Source organism: Bos taurus, chromosome 5, assembly GCF_002263795.3.
Source record: "Bos taurus isolate L1 Dominette 01449 registration number 42190680 breed Hereford chromosome 5, ARS-UCD2.0, whole genome shotgun sequence".
Taxonomy (NCBI): Eukaryota; Metazoa; Chordata; class Mammalia; order Artiodactyla; family Bovidae; genus Bos; species Bos taurus.
In genome coordinates this window covers 80,051,225-80,070,246 of record NC_037332.1, presented here as the reverse complement: position 1 = coordinate 80,070,246, position 19,022 = coordinate 80,051,225, and the positions used below count along the sequence as shown (strand labels likewise).

Sequence of the window (19,022 nt, the reverse complement as noted above, 5' to 3'; positions counted from 1 at the left end):
AAGGAGGTAGGATCCCACATGTCTCACAGCATCCCCACACACACAAAAAAGAAATATATATATATATATATATAAAACAAAAAAGCAGTATTATAACAAATTCCATAAAATCCTTAAAAAAAATCAATATGGGTTTGGTATAAGGAAGGATCCCAGGCCTCCTAAGATTCAGTAGGTCAGGGGTAGGGTTGAGGAATCTTAATAAGCCCCCCAGGTGATTCTGTTGAGGGTGGTCTTCAGTCTATGATTTAAAAACCCTGTCCTGCTTACTATGTGGGATCTGAATGATCAGTTGATCCTTAATATAAAGCTACATGTATCAGGATGAGGAAAGCTAGAAAAAGGAGAGATAAGATTTTCTGGAACAATCAGAGCAAAAAGCTGATTTGCCCAGATGAGCAACATTCCAGATGCCAAGTGATATAGGGAGGCTGCAGATGGGGTGCCTGGAGGGTGACACTGCAATTGGAAGAGCAGCTGTTTTGCTCATAGAAGCTCTGTGGCCAAGTTCTTTTGTGTGTCCAAGTTTTAGCTCCTGTGTTGTCCACATATGTATCGACAGCAGTAAAAGTTTCCTAATATTTTGCAAGCAAAATGCCTCTCTTAGGTCTCCCTTAGGAACTTCCAAAAGGCTAAAATCCTGAGAAGGGGATCCTGGGACCAATAACATCTTCCTCACTGATTTCATAAGAGAAATATTAACTAGAAATTAGATCTTGTTCATATGATGTGCAAATTTTGCCATTGAATATTTGTAGTTTCACAGGGAATTTTCCCTTTGGTTATACAGCAGTGGGACTGTTTTTCTCATGTGTTAAGTAACAACATTCGCTCTGCCTCAGTAACAGATATTTAGCAAAAGCAAATAAGGCTTCAGCACATTTTCCTGTGGTAATTAAGGACCTGTTAAGTTTGTCAATTTAGAAAACTTTTTCAAATCCTGTGTAAAATCTCATGACACATGCATTTAAACTGAAAGCAGATGCTTGCTTTGAAAAAAATATTGACATTTGGGGAGAATTTAGGAAATGCAATAACAGAAATAAATGGATTTGGCAATCCCCTTGCATGCAGTAAAATTTCCTATTAACCACAGTGTGAACCTGGAGTGCTGGGCAGTCTCTTAACTACCATTCCTTTGCTGGGGTGTTTTGCTGTTGGATCCAGGAACAGTGTCTCTCACAAAGGGAAAAGATGGTGACTTTAAGGGAGGGGCAGAGGAAGCTGACATATCTTTACCAGCTCCTCTGAAAAACTGAACTGTGAAAGTCAAATTGTGAATGTCTGACTAGAAGGCTGTCTTTACAGAGTGCATATTTTTCTGTGGCTCTACTGTCTTTCCTAACAGAAGTAAAGAAGAAAACTGGATCCTACCTTGTGTAGCCTCTTTTATGTTCTAGTTTACTGGGTGATGCAATGGAAACCTAGTTTACGGGTGCTTGCCCTAGTTTTTCTGCTTCATTCTTTATGGAAGCCACATAGGAGAACAGTCTGGAGGACAGATTCATATATATTCGTGGTGAAGAATGAATTTTTTTTCAATTCAAAGCCATACTCACTATAGTTAGAATTATGAGAGTAGATCCCCTGTACGTCTCCCTCCTGCTTGCAGTGGGTTTGCAGAACCAGAGTCAGGTGTCTGGAGCCATAGTTTAGGAGGTGACAGGGGGGCCCACCCTGTGTGGTGTGGGTGGTCTTTAACACTTTTCTCCCCAGCTGAAAGCCAAGGCAGGGAATGATGGACAGTTCTGACATGGTCTAGTCACCAAGCTACAGACATGGAAACAGGGCTCACACAAAGACCTCACACAGGGCTGGTAGGAGTGGGTCCTGAGAAAAGGTTCTTCCCAAGTCTCCTCCTCTTATGCTCCTTTGGCTCTTTATCTGCTTGGTGAGGTCCCTGCCCTGAACCCTGGCAGCAGGAAGCTTGTTCCTGATGGCCTTGCTCCTGCATGTGTGAAGCCAGTTCTGTACCATGAGTACACAGAGGTGGGTTGAGGGGTGGGGCCAGTCTCAAGTAGCATGTCTTTGAAGCAAACAAAATGCTGATGCTAAGCTCTTTAGCAATTTGAAGGAAAGCAGAGAAATAATGTCCCCAGGTTTGTTCCTGGAAAATAAGGCAGCTGAGACTAGCTTGCTTTAGGCAGGATTCATTTACCCCATAGATAACAGATCATCTGGATGACACAGTTGAATGCATGTCCCTGGTTTAGGCTCAGGCGGATTGCTATCTAAATCCCGGCTCTGCTCTCACCAGCTATAGGACTTGGGTTAGATGTTACACCTCCATGAGCCTCAGTGGCCAAATCTGTGAAAGATGCACAGTTATCTCTACCTCTCGGGGTTCCTCTAAAGAGTGGAATAAACATGCACGCACGGTGTGCTTACCAGAGCGTGGAGCGTGTGGGAGGATGCGGTAACTGCTAGCTCCATGTGCTCCTCCCTTCCTCTCCAGCTGAATAAGCATCTGGAATTTCTACCTGAAGGCTCACTAATCTCTCAGCAAAGGGGCAATGCTGCTCCAAGGCAGGATTGCCTCTGAAGGGAATAGGGACTTTCAAATTCCTTTCTGATCTTCCATTTCCATTTCAGTATAGAGATGAGAAACTTGGAGTCATAGTGAAAACCACTGATTTTTGCAGCAAGAGAGCCTTACAGAATCATCTGGTCCCATCTCTTATTTTGAAAAGAAGGAAAGTGAGTCTCAAGGAAGTGGAATATTGACTAAAGCTGTTCAACAGCAGGAACAGAAAATGTACCACCTACTTCTGATTTATTATTAATTTTAGCCAAGAATATGAGCTCCAAATTGAAGTGAAAAATTACATCCCTAGGCTAGTAATAATAACTAAGGCTTATTTTATCTTTATTGGGGGTTAGGTCCTACATTAAGTATTTGCATGCATTCTCTTGTTTAGTACTCATGAAGGACCTGGTTACTAGCAGTATTTTTACTTTGTGTTAGTCGCTCAGTCGTGTCTGACTCTTTGCGACCCCATGGACTATAGCCTGCCAGGCTACAGCCATGTAATTCTCCAGATAAGAACACCGGAGTGGGTAGCCATTCCATTCTTCAGGGGATCATCCTGACCCAGGGATCAAACTCAGGTCTCCTGCATTGCAGGCAGATTCTTTACCATCTGAGCCACCAGGGAAGTCCTATTTTTACTTTGTAAATGAGTAACTGGAGCCATTGCAAGATCAAATTGTTTTCCCACGGTCACACACTACTATGTGGTAAAGCAGAGATCCAAACTCACTAAGCTCTACAGCTCCTATTCCTGAGGAGAGCGCGGGGAGAGTGCAGAGTGCAGCCATGTGATGCAAGCAAGTATCTGGCTCTGGAGGTCTCGCTTCACAGCTCATGGCACGTGACGTCCCTCACCATCTCCCAGTTGGTAATGAGGGAGTGAAGGTACCTGCCCTCGGGAAACCCTTAGTAGGCAGGTACATGAGATGTGAGGAAGTGCTCTGTAATTTATCATTCAAGTGTTAGTTACCGTTCTTTTTACCTGGAAGAAGAGAGGTGGCAGAAAGGTTGAGGGCATACAGCCCTACAATGCTGCTCAGCAGAGAGGCAGCACAGCAGGAAAGCACCAGAGTGGGCCCTGCACGAGGCAGGGAGTTTGGCAGAATTAGTAAGAAGTCAGCAAGAAGGGAGGGAGTCTCAAAGGCCTCCTTCTCCTCCTCAAGGTGCTTCCCAGGACCGAACTGTAGGTCATAGGCAAGCATGGCCAGAGGGGACACAGACAGCATGCACAGTCCCATCCTTGGCATTTCTCTTCCAGGCCTACACAGAGCATTTTTAGATTTGAAATTTTTTGCGGATCTCTACCACATTAAATTCTGAATTTAACCTCTATGTGAAGGCAAAGTTGATCTCCAACTGAATTTGAGATAAACAGTTGCTCAATTTTTATTTCCAGTGAATTTCCAGTGAACACCTGCATTTCTAGTATTGTTTTCATTGAATTGTACCTTCTTTAAGCTATGAGTCAACAGTTATTCCGAGCCTATTCCCAGTACAGGAGTTAAAGAGCACTAGATTGAAAGTGAGGCCAGGAAAGATTGTGAGAATTAAAGGAGTGGGAACATGATTTTCAGGACAGGTAAGACCACTGAAAACTCCTATGCTTGACAAAGTGGTCTGGCCTGTTTAATTATATTCTGTCAGAAATACTTATGCAAGGAAAAAATGATGACCATCCAACACTTTCAAGAGAATATAAACAAAACTGGGGTTCTTGAAAGCTTGCTTTCCCCAACAGCGCTTCCTGTGCACAACTGTTTTCTGGCCTCAGGAGTGTTTACTGCAGCCATCACAGCAAAAGAAAGGACTGAGAAAAGGGACCCTTCCCTCTTCCTTGCAAACCATGCTATAGATTTAAAACAACTCACTCATGCTCTCATCATTAGTAATCACAGCATGACTCAGAAGAGTTTTTGCTGGGGGAAAGTTACTTATGAAAATATTTCAACAATTAGCAATCTGTATATATATATATATACACACATATATATATGTATATATATAAATAACACCCAAATCTTAAGAAAGTAGGTAAACATTCTCATCATTTCTCTGATAATTCAGTTTTGTACAGACATGGAATATAAGATGATAAAATGCAAAGAAATAATATTTTGGATGAACTAGAAGAATTGTCACTTAAAAATCTTTGTAATAGTCTCTCAAATGTAGTCTGCATGTTTCTATGTCTTGAATGGTGACAAGGAGTCAGCTTGGCTGGGAGTCTGGGTTTATACAGTGTGGCAGAGTGGCAGAAAATAAAGAAGAAAGGGGCAGGATTGTGGGAAGTTTTGTATATTCACACTATATGTGTGTATGTGATGGGCAATCAATGAATTTCTCAGTTCTCCTACATGTAGTGGGAAGGCAGAAGAAGAGCAGATGCAGGAAATAGAAAAGAAAGATAATGTGTTATGAGCAACAAAATAGAGAGCTTCAGAGCACCAGGGGTCAACAGGATCATATTCTTTACCTCAGAGAAATCAAGGGGAGTGAGAGCTGAGAGAGTCTTTAGAATTCACAGCTGATATTAAGAGAGCAGCTCCAGAAGCTGAATGAACAGGTAAGGGGGAAAGGGAAGCAGTAAGTGCTAACTATTCTTTTTGCCAGTTTGATCAGAGAAAGGAAGGAGTGAAGAGAACCACTTAATGGAGTAGCTGAATGGAGACATTCCCCAGAAGAAGTAGGGCATGTGGAAGTTTGTGGAATGGGAAGAATCTGAAGACCGAAGAGAATGCTCATGATAATGGGCAGGGAAAGGGAGAGAAAAAGAACCAATAACATGTGGATTTTACACTAACAGCTAATGGCTAAAATAAAAGACTGACAACACCAGATGTTAGTGAGGATGCTAAGCAAGTGGATATCTCACCAATGCAAATGGATCTTTTCACCAATGGAGTGAAAAGTGGTACAATTACTTTGGAGAACTGTTTATCTGGCAGGTTCTTAAAACAATAAATATTTATCTACCCACAATTCTATTTCTAGATATTTACCCAAGAAAAACAAACATACAAAGACTGGGACATAACTAGTCATGGCATGAATATTCATGCTGACTCAAGTCTATAAATAAACCAAGTATCTACCCACAGGAAAATGGATAAACAAATTCAGGAATTTATACAATGAAATACTACTACTCATCAATTTAAAAAAATGTACCATGTAACAACATGGATAAGGTTCAAAAAATCATGCTAAATGAAATTATACAGATGCCCAAAAGTATACATTAAATGAACTTTAAATGAACTTCTGTAACTGGCTAAAACTAGTTTGTGGTGAAAAATTTTGATTTGAACAATGATTGCCTCAGAGGAGGGAGTACCTTACTGGAAAGAGGCATGAGGCATCTTTCTGGGATAAATGTTATATGTTATTTTGTAGGTAAATACAAGAGTATATAAAAATGTCAAAACTAATTGTACCAAACAAAAAATATTGTGCATTTTTGCATATTAATTATGCCTCAATTTAAAGCCACACAAACACAGGTGTGACCACTAGGCTTATTAGGGAGACAACACAATTCTTCTTCTGCTGGAAGAGCAAAAAAAGAGGACATCTATGAACGTGTAGGAAATGAGACAGGGGCAAGGGAAGCTACAAAAATTAACCTTGAATGACTTGAATATTCTTAGTAAAAATAAGGCATTATGTCATCTTCTGGGTGTGTGTATAGGCACTGAGGAGGGGAACAAAGGATACATACATTAGGAAGACAGAAAATATTTGGGAGGTATTACTAGACCATAATGGAGGAATTTCTAACAGCTATAATCTCTGATTGTATTTTTTCCCATGATGGTGTCTTTAGAGTTTTGTAAGGATCACATTCAATTCAGATGCATGTTTTTACCTTTAACACTTGATAGATTGGATGAAGGTCTACGACATACATACAGAGATGATAACCATACATACATATACATCCTGGAGTGGGAATGGTGCAGTGAAAAACAGTATTAGATTACTATAAAAATAAAATTAGATATTAGAATGGTTTGTGATCTCTCAAACTACAATACATAACAAATCTTATAACTGAATATTTAATTTGGGGAGGGGTGTTTAGAAAAAAATGCTTAAAATGGCTCCTGGGGTGGGGAGGTGAGTGATAATGAGAAAAAAATTGAGACATATCGGTCTGAGGAAAAGTAAAATGCATGCAAAGGGGGGTACCCTGAGCTGGGGATACAACTGAGCAAGTAAATGATGTTCAAGCTGTGAGTCTAAGCTGAAGTTACATATATTAATGAAATAGAGCAGATAAATGAGAGATGGGATTATAAATTCTTATAGTTAGTTTCTAAACTCATAGTGTTGTGGCCAGAAAAGATGCTTCATATGATTTCAACTTTCTTAAATTTACCAAAGCTAGCTTTGTTGGCCAGCATGCAGTCAATCCAGGAGAATGTTCCATGTACACAGAGAAGAATGTATATTCAGCTGCTTTTGAATGGAATGCTCTATAAATATCTATTAAGTCCACCTGCTCTAATGTATCATTTAAGGGCTGTGTTTCCTTACTGATTTTCTATCTAGATGATCTGTTCATTAATGAAAGTGGGTGTTAAAATCCTCCACTATTATCGTTATGGTTGATTTCTTCTTTATGGCTGTTAGTATTTGCCTCATATATTGAGGTGCTCCTATGTTGGATGCATATATAATTACAATTGTTATACCTTCTTCTTGGATTGATCCCTTTGTGCCCCTCCTTTGTCCCTTGTAACAGTCTTTATATTTTAAAGTCTATTCTATCTGATATGATGATTGCTACTATAGTTTTGTTTCTTTGGATTTCCATTTGTATGGAATATCTTTTTCCATCCCTTCACTTTCAATCTGCACGTGTCCCTAGATCTGAAAGTGGGTTTCCTGTAGACAGCATATCAGTTCAGTTCAGTTCAGTTCAGTCGCTCAGTCTTGTGCGACTCTGCAACCCCATGAATTGCAGCATACCAGGTCTCCTGGTCCATCACAAACTCCCAGAGTTCACTCAAACTCATGTCCATTGACTTGGCGATGCCATCCAGCCATCTCATCTTCTGTCGTCCCCTTCTCCTCCTGCCCTCAATCCCTCCCAGCATCAGGGTCTTTTCCAATGAGTCAACTCTTTGTATGAGGTGGCCAAAGTACTGGAGTTTCAGCTTCAGCATTAGTCCTTCCAAAGAACACCCAGGACTGATCTTTAGAATGGACTGGTTGGATCTCCTTGCAGTCCAAGGGACTCTCAAGAGTCTTCTCCAACACCACAGTTCAAAAGCATCAATTCTTCGGTGCTCAGCCTTCTTCACAGTCCAACTCTCACATCCATACATGACCACTGGAAAAACCATAGCCTTGACTAGACAGAGCTTTGTTGGCAAAGTAATATCTCTGCTTTTTAATATAGATGGCATATAGATGGGTCTTATTTTCGTATCCATTCAGCCAGTCTATGTCTTTTGGTTGGAGCATTTAATCTGCTTATGTTTAAGGTAATTATTGATATGTATGTTTTTACGTCATTTTGTTAATTGTTTTGGATTTGTTTTTGTAGGTCTTTCTTATTTTTTCTTTCTAATTTGTTCTCTACTCTTGATTTGATGACCAACTTTAGTGCTGTGTTTGGATTCCTTTTCTTTTCTCTTTTTGTGCAGGTATCAAATGTAGATTTTCAGTTTGTGGTTAACATGAGGTTTTGATATAAAAAAAAGTATGTATGTCAAGAAGCAACAGGTAGACCTGGACATGGAACAATTAACTGGTTTGAAATTTGTAAAGGAGTATGACAAGGCTGTATATTCCTACTGCCTATTTACTTCTATGCCAAGTATAGCATGTGAAATGCTGGGTAGGATGTATCACAAGCTGGAATCAAGATTGCTGGGAGAAATATTAACAGCCTCAGATATGCAGATGATACCACTCTAACAGCAGAAAGCAAAGAGGAACTAAAGAGCTTCTTAATGAGGGTGAAAGAGGAGAGTGAAAAAGTCAGCTTAAAACTCAACATTCAAAAAACTAAGATCATGGGATCTAGTCCTATCACTTAATGGCAAATAGATGGGGAAAAAGTGCAAACAGTGGCAGATTTTATTTTCCTGGGCTCCAGAATCTCTGTGGACAGTGACTGCAGCCATGAAATTAAAAGACATTTGCTTCTTGGAAGGAAAGCTATGACAAACCTAGACAGCATATTAAAAAGCAGAGACCTCACTTTGCTGACAAAGGTACATATAGTCAAAGCTATGGTTTTTCTAGTAGTCATGTATGATTGTGAGAGTTGGACCATAAAGAAGGCTGAGCACTGAAGAATTGATGCTTTTGAATTGTGGTGTTGCAAAAGACTCTTGAGAATCCCTTGGACTGCAAGGAGATCCAACCAGTCCATCCTAAAGGAGATCAGTCCCGGGTTTTCATTGGAGGGACTGATGCTGAAGCTGAAACTCCAATACTTTGGCCATCTGATGCGAAGAGCTGACTCATTTGAAAAGACCTTGATGCTGGGAACAATTGAGGGCAGGAGGAGAAGGGGACAACAGAGGATGAGATGGTTGGATGGCATCACCGACTCGATGAACATGGGTTTCAGCAAATTCCAGGAGACAGTGAAAGACAGGGAAGCCTGGCATGCTGCAGTTCATGGGGTCAGCAAGAGTCAGATATGACTTAGCAACTGAAAAACAAATATAAGACTGTTTTAAGTTGCTGTTCCTTTAATTTCAAATGCATTTCCAATATCCTACATTTGTACTCTCCTTTTCTCACAATCACTGGTTTTGTTATTATGTTTGTGTATGGATGATTTCCCACCTTTATTGTATGATTGCCTTTACTGGTGAGCTTTCCTGTTTATAATTTTCTTGTTTCTAGTTGTGGCCTTTTCTTTTCTGCTTAGAGAAGTTCCTTTATCATTTGTTGCAAAACTGGTCTAGTGGTGCTAAATTCTCTTGGTTTTTGCTTGTCTGTAATGCTTTTGATTCCTCCCTCAAATCTGAATGAGAGCCTTACTGGGTAGAGTATCCTTAGTTGCAGATTCTTCCCTATCATCACTTTAAATATATTGTATCACTCCCTTTTGGCCTACAGAATTTATGCTGAGAAATTAGTTGATATCCTTATGGAAGTTCCCTTGTATGGTATTTGTCGCTTTTCCCTTGTTGCTTTTAATATTTTTTTCTTTGTCTTTAATTTTTGTCAGTTTGATTGCTATGTGTCTTGGTATATTCCTCCTTGGTTTATCCTGTCTGGGACTCTCTGCACTTCCTGGACTTGGGTGTCTATTTCCTTTCCCTTATTAGGGAATTTTTTTAGCTATTGTCTTTTCAGCTATTTCCTCAGGTCCCTTTTCTCTCTCTCTTCTCCTTCTGGGGCCCCTATAATGCAAATGTTGGTATGTTTAATGTTGTCTCAGAGGTCTCTTAGACTGTCTCCATTTCTTTTCATTTTTTTTTCTCTATTCTGTTCCATGGCAGTGATTTCCACTATTTTGTCTCTAGGTCACGTATGCATTCTGTCTTAGTTATTCTATTATTGATTCCTTTTAGTTTATTTTTCATTTCAGTTATTTTATTAGTCACCTCTGTTTGTTCTTTAGTTCTTCTAGGTCTTTGTTAAACATTTCTTGTATCCTCTTGATCCTTGCTTCCATTCTTTTTCTAAGATTCTGGATCATCTTCACTATCATTATTCTGAATTATTATTACTTATCTTATTTCTGGTAGGTTGTCTATTTCTACTTCACTTAGTTGTTTTTCTGGGGTTTCATCTTTTTCCTTTGTCTGGGGCATGTTCCTCTGCCATCTCATTTTGTCTAACTTTTTATGGTTGCAGTTTCCATCCTGCTGGCTTCAGGATTATAGTTCTTTTTGCTTCTACTGTCTATCCTCTTGAAGCTATCTAAGAGACTTGTGCAGGCTTCCTGATGGAAAGGACTGGTTCCTGCCCAGTGGTAGGTGGACCTGGGTCTTGTCAATGATAGTGAAGATCTTGTCCATCTGGTAGAAGGGCTGTGCTCAGGAAGACTTCAAGCTGCTTGTCTGCTGATTGATGGGGCTGTGTTCCTGTCCTATTGGTTGTCTGGACTGAGGCATCCCAGCACTGGAACATCTAGGCTGTTGGGTGGGCCTAATGGCAGCCTCTGGGTGGGCTCATGGCAATGAACGAATACTCCCCAGGACTACTGCTGCTAGTCTTTGTTCCTGCAGTGAGCCACAGCCACTCCCCATCTCTACTGGAAACCTTTCAATACTATGATGCAGATCTGGCCCAGTCTCTTATAGGGTCACTGCTGTTTTCCACTGGGTACTGGTGTACATGAGACTTTGTGTGCACCCTCCAAGAGTGGGGTCTCTGTTTCCTCAAGTCCCCTGGAAGTTTTGCAATCAAACCCTGCTGGTCTTAAAAGCCAGATTCTCTAGGGGCTCTTACTCCAGTTGCTGGATGCCCAGGCTGGGAAGCCTGATTGTGGCTTAGAATTTTCACTCCTGTGGAAGAACTTCTGTGGTATAACTGTTTTCCAGTTTGTGGGTTGCCCACCTGGTGGATATGGGATTTGACTTGATAGTGATTGTGCCTCTCCTACTAACTCGCTATGGCTTCTTCTTTGTCTTTGGATGTAGGGTATCTTTCTTGCTAGGTTCCAGGGCTTTTTTTGGTTAATTATTATTCAGCAGTTAGTTGTGATTTTGGTGTTATTGTAAGAAAGAGTGAGCTCACATCCTTCCATCTGGCCTTCTCTGAAATGGGTGTATAAATTATAAACATACAATTCAGAGAGAATAGAGATTCTAACAATGGTAAAGAGCAGAGACATCCTGGAATGAGAGACAAAGAGGGGAATGACACTTGTCCTGGAAGGAAGGTATGTCAATCTCAAGGTCTTAAAAGACACACATGAACAAAGAGAAGAGCTTGGAGGTGGCAAGTTGTTATCCCATGACACCTTCCAAAGGTCAGAAGGAGTGACCAAGAGAGGAAGAGAAGGTCGGGGAAGAGGTAATGAGGTCAAAGAGGAACATTTCAGAATTCAGACACTAGAGGATGCAAAGATGTTTGTAATTAGAAAGCCATGGAATGGTCACATCAGTGAATGGGGAAGATAGAGCAGAAGTGTCAGAACCTGGAGGGAATGCAGCAGAGGAACTGTGTGATGGGTAAAACTGAATTCACTGAAGTAGGCAGCACAGTTTGGATAGCAAGGCAAAGTCATTGACCTAGTGCTCAAATCCCTAAGGATGATGAGAAAATGTACAAGACGGTGACATGGCCTTGATAAGGATGAAGATGGTGTCAATGAGCTGATGGACTGGGCTTCAAAGGAGCTGGAGAAGGACACGTAGAGAGAGACAGGTGTGAGCTGCATAAAGATGAGGGAGGAAAAATCACAATGTGGTTAAAATTATAGATAAGCTTGGAAGTAATCTGGATGTTAATAGGTCACCATGGGGTGCTAGTGGGGAGGAGGATTCACTCCAAGAGGGGGATGAAGAAGGCGCCCACCCAAAGTTGACATCCTAATATGGTGAGAAGGACCTCAAAATGCTTTTGTTTATCCAGTGGGCTGGCATTTTGGATTCTCTGGGGTTTCAGGTAAGAAGCAGAAAAGGGGAGAACTATTATCTTGAGTGTGTAAATATCCTTTTTATGAAATAAAAGGTAGTGTGCCTAGTGCCAAAGCTATAAGGAAATGTATCCCAAATATTTACATTTATATCAAAGCTAATGGTTAATTCTTTCCACATTCTTTTATTCTTTAGAAATTCAATTCTAATGATCAGACTAAAGAAAATCAAATGTATACTGTTATCAAATTCATCTATATAGCTCAATTTTGGATACTATATTTCATTTTCTTCTGACTTTTGATTATAAGATTTATTGTAACACCTTTATAACATCCATATCCTATTATGTGAATGAAAGGCAATTTTGGCAAAGGGACAATGTGATTCTTTAATATGAAAATATTCTGTTCTACTAACAAACACCAGATAACTATTTTACCCAAGCAGTCAAAGAAGTGTTTCCCCATGCCCTGATGGCACAAGAGAACATAATAGAATTCTTTAATTCAGGGAACACCATAAATGTGCTGCACAGAATCATAACAGAAAAGCTTCCAAGTCCAGAGAAATGGCCATGAAAGAGGTCAAATATATTTAGATAAGAGTCAGTGACATGCACTGCTGTGAATAGGTCTAAAACTGTCTGTCATATAACTCCAAGAATTCAGATGAAACTGGACGTCAGTGCTCTAAGGTTTCTGGGATGCTCTGACAGAATCACATCTTAGTTAGACCTCCTGGCTTGGACAAAGATTCATTTCTCTCAAGGTCAAGGTCATTTATAAAGGTCTGTGCTGTTCAACGTATCAACCACTAACCACAAGTGGCTATTGAACACTTGAAATATGACTACTCTCAGGTATGCTGTATGTGTAAAAAATACACTGGATTTCAAAGATTAATTATAAAAAAGAATGTATATTATCTTATTTATATTTTCACATGTTTAACTTAATCAATTTTAATATTATTAATTACATGGAGACCGGGGTTCAATCCCTGGGTCAGAAAGATCCTCTGGAGCACAGGATGGCTATTCACTCCAGTATTCTTACCTAGAGAATTCCATGGGCAGAGGAGCCTGGCAGGCTACAATTCATGGGTTGCAAGAGTCAAACACGACTGAGTGCCTAACACACACACACATAAGCACACATTAAAAAGATAATACTTTAGATATATTGAGGTTTAAAATATATTATGAAGTTCACCTTTTTTATGTTTTAAAATACAGCTACCTGAAAAATTTAAATTATATATTCTGGCTCTCATATTTCCGTTGGGCAGGGCTGGTATCGGCTGTATCCCAGTTTTGAGATGAGCCGCTAGGAGGCAGTAGAGTATAGTGATTGAGAGCAAGGGTACTTGGCCAGGAAGTTTGAGGTTTAATTCCCACAAATTCTGTTTCTTCACTAAGGGACCTTGACACCTAAATTATCTTCTCCAAGTCTCAGTATTCTCACTTATAAAACAGGAAAAGCGATTTTGCTTTCCACTTAGGGATGATGGAGTCTAAACCACTCACATCTAAGGAGACCACTTGAGTTCTTATAATGAGCATGAGTTCCAGGTTATAGAAGAGGGCACAATTTTTAAAAGTTATCTGCCTAATGAGAAATAGATAAGTCATGAGTCTTAAATAGTAAAATGCATCAAATAAAAACATTTAAAATATTCTTATCTTCTTGAGCCTCTTGATGAAAGTGAAAGAGGAGAGTGAAAAAGTTGGCTTAAAGCTCAACCTTCAGGAAACTAAGATCATGGCATCCCATCACTTCATGGAAAATAGATTGGGAAACAGTGGCTGACTTTATTTTTTGGGGCTCCAAAATCACTGCAGATGGTGACTGCAGCCATGAAATTAAAAGACGCTTACTCCTTGGAAGGAAAGTTACTACAACCTAGACAACATATTAAAAAGCAGACATATTACTCTGTCAACAAAGGTCCATCTAGTCAAGGCTATGGTTTTTTCAATAGTCATGTATGGATGTGAGAGTTGGACTGTAAAGAAAGCTGAGTGTCGAAGAATTGATGCTTTTGAACTGTGGTGTTGGAGAAAACTCTTCAGAGTCCCTTGGACTGCAAGGAGATCCAAGCAGTCCATCCTAAAGGAAATCAGTCCTGGGTGTTCATTGGAAGGACTGATGTTGAAGCTGAAACTCCAATATTTTGGCCACTTGATAGGAAGAGCTGACTCATTTGAAAAGACCCTGATGTTGGGAAAGATTGAAGGCAGGAGGAGAAGGGGATAACAGAGGATGAGATGGTTAGATGGCATCACCAACTCAATGGACATGCGTTTGGGTGGACTCCGGGAGTTGATGATAGACAAGGAGGCCTGGCATGCTGCGGTTCATGGGGTCGAAAAGAGTCGGACATGACTGAGCGAATGAACTGAACTGAACTTATGCCTTTGACCTATTGCTACTTAACAGCAGAAATACATTAAAGAAAGCAGAAGTAAACTCCAAATCTAAATATGGGTTAGTTCTGCTGTTTTCTGGGTCACCTTTCTCTGCTACTAAAGGACATAATGGAAACAAACTTTACAGTTTCCTGATGAAAAACAGGAAGGTCCTCCTTCCTCCCCAAAGGTAATCAATCACATATCATTCAATAACTAAACATTAAGTAATATTTGGATTGGAGAGCTATTTGGGCAGCATGGATAATGGAAAGTGAATAAGACAGGGCATGCACTCAACCCTGGATCAACTACAGCCTGGGCCATTGTCACATGAAGTCTTCAAATCTTGTTTTTTTCGTCCATAATGAAAATGGGGATGAGGATGACAATGCTTCTCACAATAGTTTTAAAGATTAAATTAAATAGTGGATATAAAACCCACTTGTCTGTAAACTGGAAAATATTACATAAGTATTAGCTACTATCATGATTTGATTCTAGTTGATTCTAAGACTCATCTACACAGATGGAGCCACTGTGATCTCTGGTTAATATAAAGAGCAGAAGGTAAACAAGGGTGATTTTGTACCTGACGGTTAACCTATCAGGACCTTGGTTCCTATTCTTCCCAATGTATTTTAAAAAATCATTGGGAAGGCTTTATTTTTTTTAAAAAAAAGCACTCAAATTCTTATACAGGTGTGAAGCATTATTGGTTTGGATAATCACTGAGTTGATTTTACTGAAAAATACAGAAAAATCTTATGTTGAATATCTAGGAGTCCCTCCTACTGTGATAAGTAGCCATTGCTATGCTCCAAAAAATATTTCCTTGTGCTCTTAACTCACATAGGCTAACTCAAGATAATAGGGGCAATAATATGCCAATTGAAAAAGGAAGGTTGCAGTATGCATGTCTTGTTCAGGTCTGAGTAAGATGAAATTTAAAAGCATCTATGCCATCATTTTCAAGTACAGCCACATTCAGCACAGTGTAATAATCACAACTGCAGGAGATCATTCCCAACAAGAACTATCAGTTCGTATTCAGGCTGACAAAGTTGGCTTCTTTGTTAAAAAAAAAAAAAAAAGAAAGAAACTCATCTGCAGTATTTTTTAAATCAGTACTATTTTTGAAATGCAAGTATTCCAAAAGACATGAACAGGATTTATCTACTCTTTAATTATTAGGGCTCTAAATTGGACATATATAGATGCAACAATGATGCTTATAAATGAGTCCTTAAAACTTCACATAAATAAATAAGAACTCATAAAAATGGAAGAGTAAAATAAAAGCATCCTATTGACCTGTAAATAGCTACCTACATAACTGACACATTTTCCCCACATCTTTTGATTTCATGTTATTTATTAAAGAGAACATACTGGTACTAAAAGGCTTTTCTGTCAGTGTGTACTTCTTCATTCTTAGTTGTTTCTCATCACTTTCAATTTATACAGAATGTTAACAAGCTTTCTAACTTTTTTTGGACCACATAGCCTGCAGGACCTTAGTTCCCCAACCAGGGATCAAGCCATGCCCCCTGCAGTGGAGGCGTGGAATCCTAACCACTGGACCACCAGGGAATTACCTAAACGATCTAATTTTTAAAATTAAGCTCATTTAGTTTTTGCTGACTTAAACTTTTATTTTTTCATTTTATATGTAGTTTCCTTGCATTTATTAATTTTTCTGTAGAACTCTCTTGATTTACTATCCCAGTACATGGACGAAGCCATTCTTAAACAAAACTTCAGACTTGGGATGCCACCTATTCTTTACACAATGCTTCTGTTCAAATGGGATTAAATAAAAACATGACTTAACAAATGAGCACACTAAGGAAAAGAACTAGTATCTCTGTGCATATGGAAAACTCAAGGAGTAAAAAGAAAAGTGAAGAAGATGCATCCACTGAGATACTAAGGCAACTAAGCCAATTTTGGTAAGGAAAAGATTAAATAAGACAGCAAACCAAGGGCCCTGAAAGTACCAAGTGTGCTCTCCAGAAGTTCAGAGACGTGGAAACCAATTCAGAAAGTGTATGGATTGTCAGTAACCTAAGAAGCACAGATAATGCATCACCAACACTGACTCTAATCATTTTTTACCCTTTATTTCCATTTCTGGTATTTTAAACCTGTTTTTTTATATGTAAAAGTTAAATGCCACAGCCACCACCATTTCCACTATGACTACTGTCTTAACTACCATTGTCAACACCATCATCAACAAGCCTAGACTTTACATTAACAAAAACACAAGATACAAAAGTACTTCTTTGCCTTCAGGGAGACCAACTGCACTATTAACCATTTCCAGGGCAGTGAGTGAAAAGTGAACACCAGTGATTACACCTGGAAGGTCTTCCGAGAGCAAGAGTTACCATTACTAATTCCAAGCTAGGCTCACCTTGCTTCTTGCATGATCAGTTGCTTAGTCTGTCTGACTCTTTGCAGTCTCATGGACTGCAGCATGCCACGCTCCTCTGTCCATGGGATTTCCACGGAAGAATACTGGAGTGGGTTGCCATTCCTTCTCCAGGGGATCTTCCCAACCCAGGGACTGAACCTGTGTCTCCTGCATTGGCAGGCAGGTTCTTTACCACTGAGTCACCAAGGAAGCCCCACTTTGCTTCTTATCTATAGCACAAACTGGACTCACTGTGGTTATGCCTTTTGGCTGCACCTTTAGAGCACACTGCACTTTCCCTAAGGTATATTCACGAAACACCTGGGTAACGCCTATTAAAAATGACTAAGGAAAGTGCTATATTCCGTATTCCCCTCTTGAATATTCACAGAGCATTTAGCATGTTAAAGATGCTTGCAATAAAGGAACTATCTTTGCTTAGCTCAGCATTTCCTGAGTTTATTTGACCATGCAACCATTCTGTATTCATACCCCTCTACAGGCAATCTAGGAACATCTCCCAGAACTAATACTTCCAGAGAGACATTGGGAAATACCCTTTTGACTGATAAGGGACAGAATTAATTCAGATGAATATTACATCCTCCCAAAGCTTGAAAAACCTATTCTGCCCTAGGAAGAGGAGACAACAGCACAACCAAACGAGTGCCGAAGAGGAAAGGATTTCTTAAAATTACAAGGTCTTCTGATCAAAGGTACCTGTTCTACTTACTTAAGGAGATTCCCGAGATTGAAGAGAGCCCGATTATGCTGCGGGTTTAGCTGGAGAGCCCTCTGATAGTACATCTTTGCCTCTGTCGTGTCTCTAGTCAGGGTTCCAAGGTTGTTCAGGGCACTTGCGTGGCGTGGATACAACCTGAAAAATTAGAAATCTTAAGCCATAATTGTTCAAAGGCTTCTACATTGGTCATGATTTACTTGTTCTTCACCCCTCCCCACCTCAGGAATGCCAGAACCAAAATGAAACACTGAATTCTTCCTTTATTTCACAGTATGCCTATGTGAAATCCTTTTTTATTTCTTTATGACTACGCTGAGTCTTTGTTGCTATGCACAGCTTTCTCCAGTTGCAGCCAGCAGGGGCTACTCTCCAGTAGCTGTGTACAGGCTTCTCATGGAGGTGGCTTCTCTTGGTAAGGAGCATAAGCTCTAGAGCACAGGGCTCAGTAGTTGTGGTGCCTGGGCTTAGTTGTCCCACAGCATGTGGAATCTTCCTGGACCAGGGATTGAACCTGTGTGCCTTCATGGCGTGTGGATTCTTAACCACTGAACCACCAGGGCAGTCTCTCTATGTCAAATCTTAACCATCAACTGTTTGTGCAGCTACCGGCATGTAAAGACGGCAGGAAAGCACATATTTGACATTCAGTGGTATAAGTAAATTAGCCTCAAAGAGTGCAAAAATAAATAATATGCCAATCAACCCGGGTAAGATACTTCGCTTGGAGCCTACAGTTACTTTCAACTTCCTTTGATAGAAAATCCTCATTGCTTCAGGTGTTGAGTTTCTGGTCTAGGGGACTGCTGACCAGCTGCCTGGATAATGCCCACTATTAACACAAGATGCTGGCAATTCCTCGGCTGAGGGATCTTTGAATATTTGAAGCATCAGTGACACCACAATTATTGAGAAGGTGATACAAACATCTCCCCACAAAAATAATATTCCTCCTTCAAATGGCTCTCTGTCTTGACTCTTTTACCATTTTATCTCATTTTCCCCCCTACTGTAATTTGGCACCACCTGCCCTGATAGAGTCTGGGAGTGAAAATCCTGACAAATATTTAAAAATTTAAAAATGCACAATGAAGTGAAAATAGCAATCCTAATATTCAAAAGCAAATGTGAAGAAGGACTGCATGTACATCAGCAAACCAAATTTATGGTGATTAAGAAAGGAAGAGAATCAATTTACTCCCTTAGCTCAAAACTATAAGGAAGGCAAATCAGCACTGCTGCTTCAGCCACTGCTGAATTGTTTCTGCTGTGCTCAGAGGGGGCATATATAGCCGTCAAAGAGGTTGCCCTGTCTCTGTCACCCAGAGGACTTTGTATAAGCCTGTGGAGCTGGCTTTTAATGTAGG

General features: G+C 40.0%; 1 protein-coding gene across 2 annotated transcripts in view; it reads right to left on the bottom strand.

Annotated features, from left to right (window-relative positions):
• Nucleotides 1-19,022, bottom strand: part of TMTC1 (transmembrane O-mannosyltransferase targeting cadherins 1) — a 311,748-nt gene that overhangs the window by 49,217 nt on the left and 243,509 nt on the right. For both annotated transcript variants that reach the window (XM_059886525.1, NM_001192761.3), the window contains one exon: nt 17,650-17,793. In XM_059886525.1, coding sequence (XP_059742508.1) covers nt 17,650-17,793 — 144 coding nt within the window. The remainder of the gene's footprint in view (nt 1-17,649; nt 17,794-19,022) is intronic.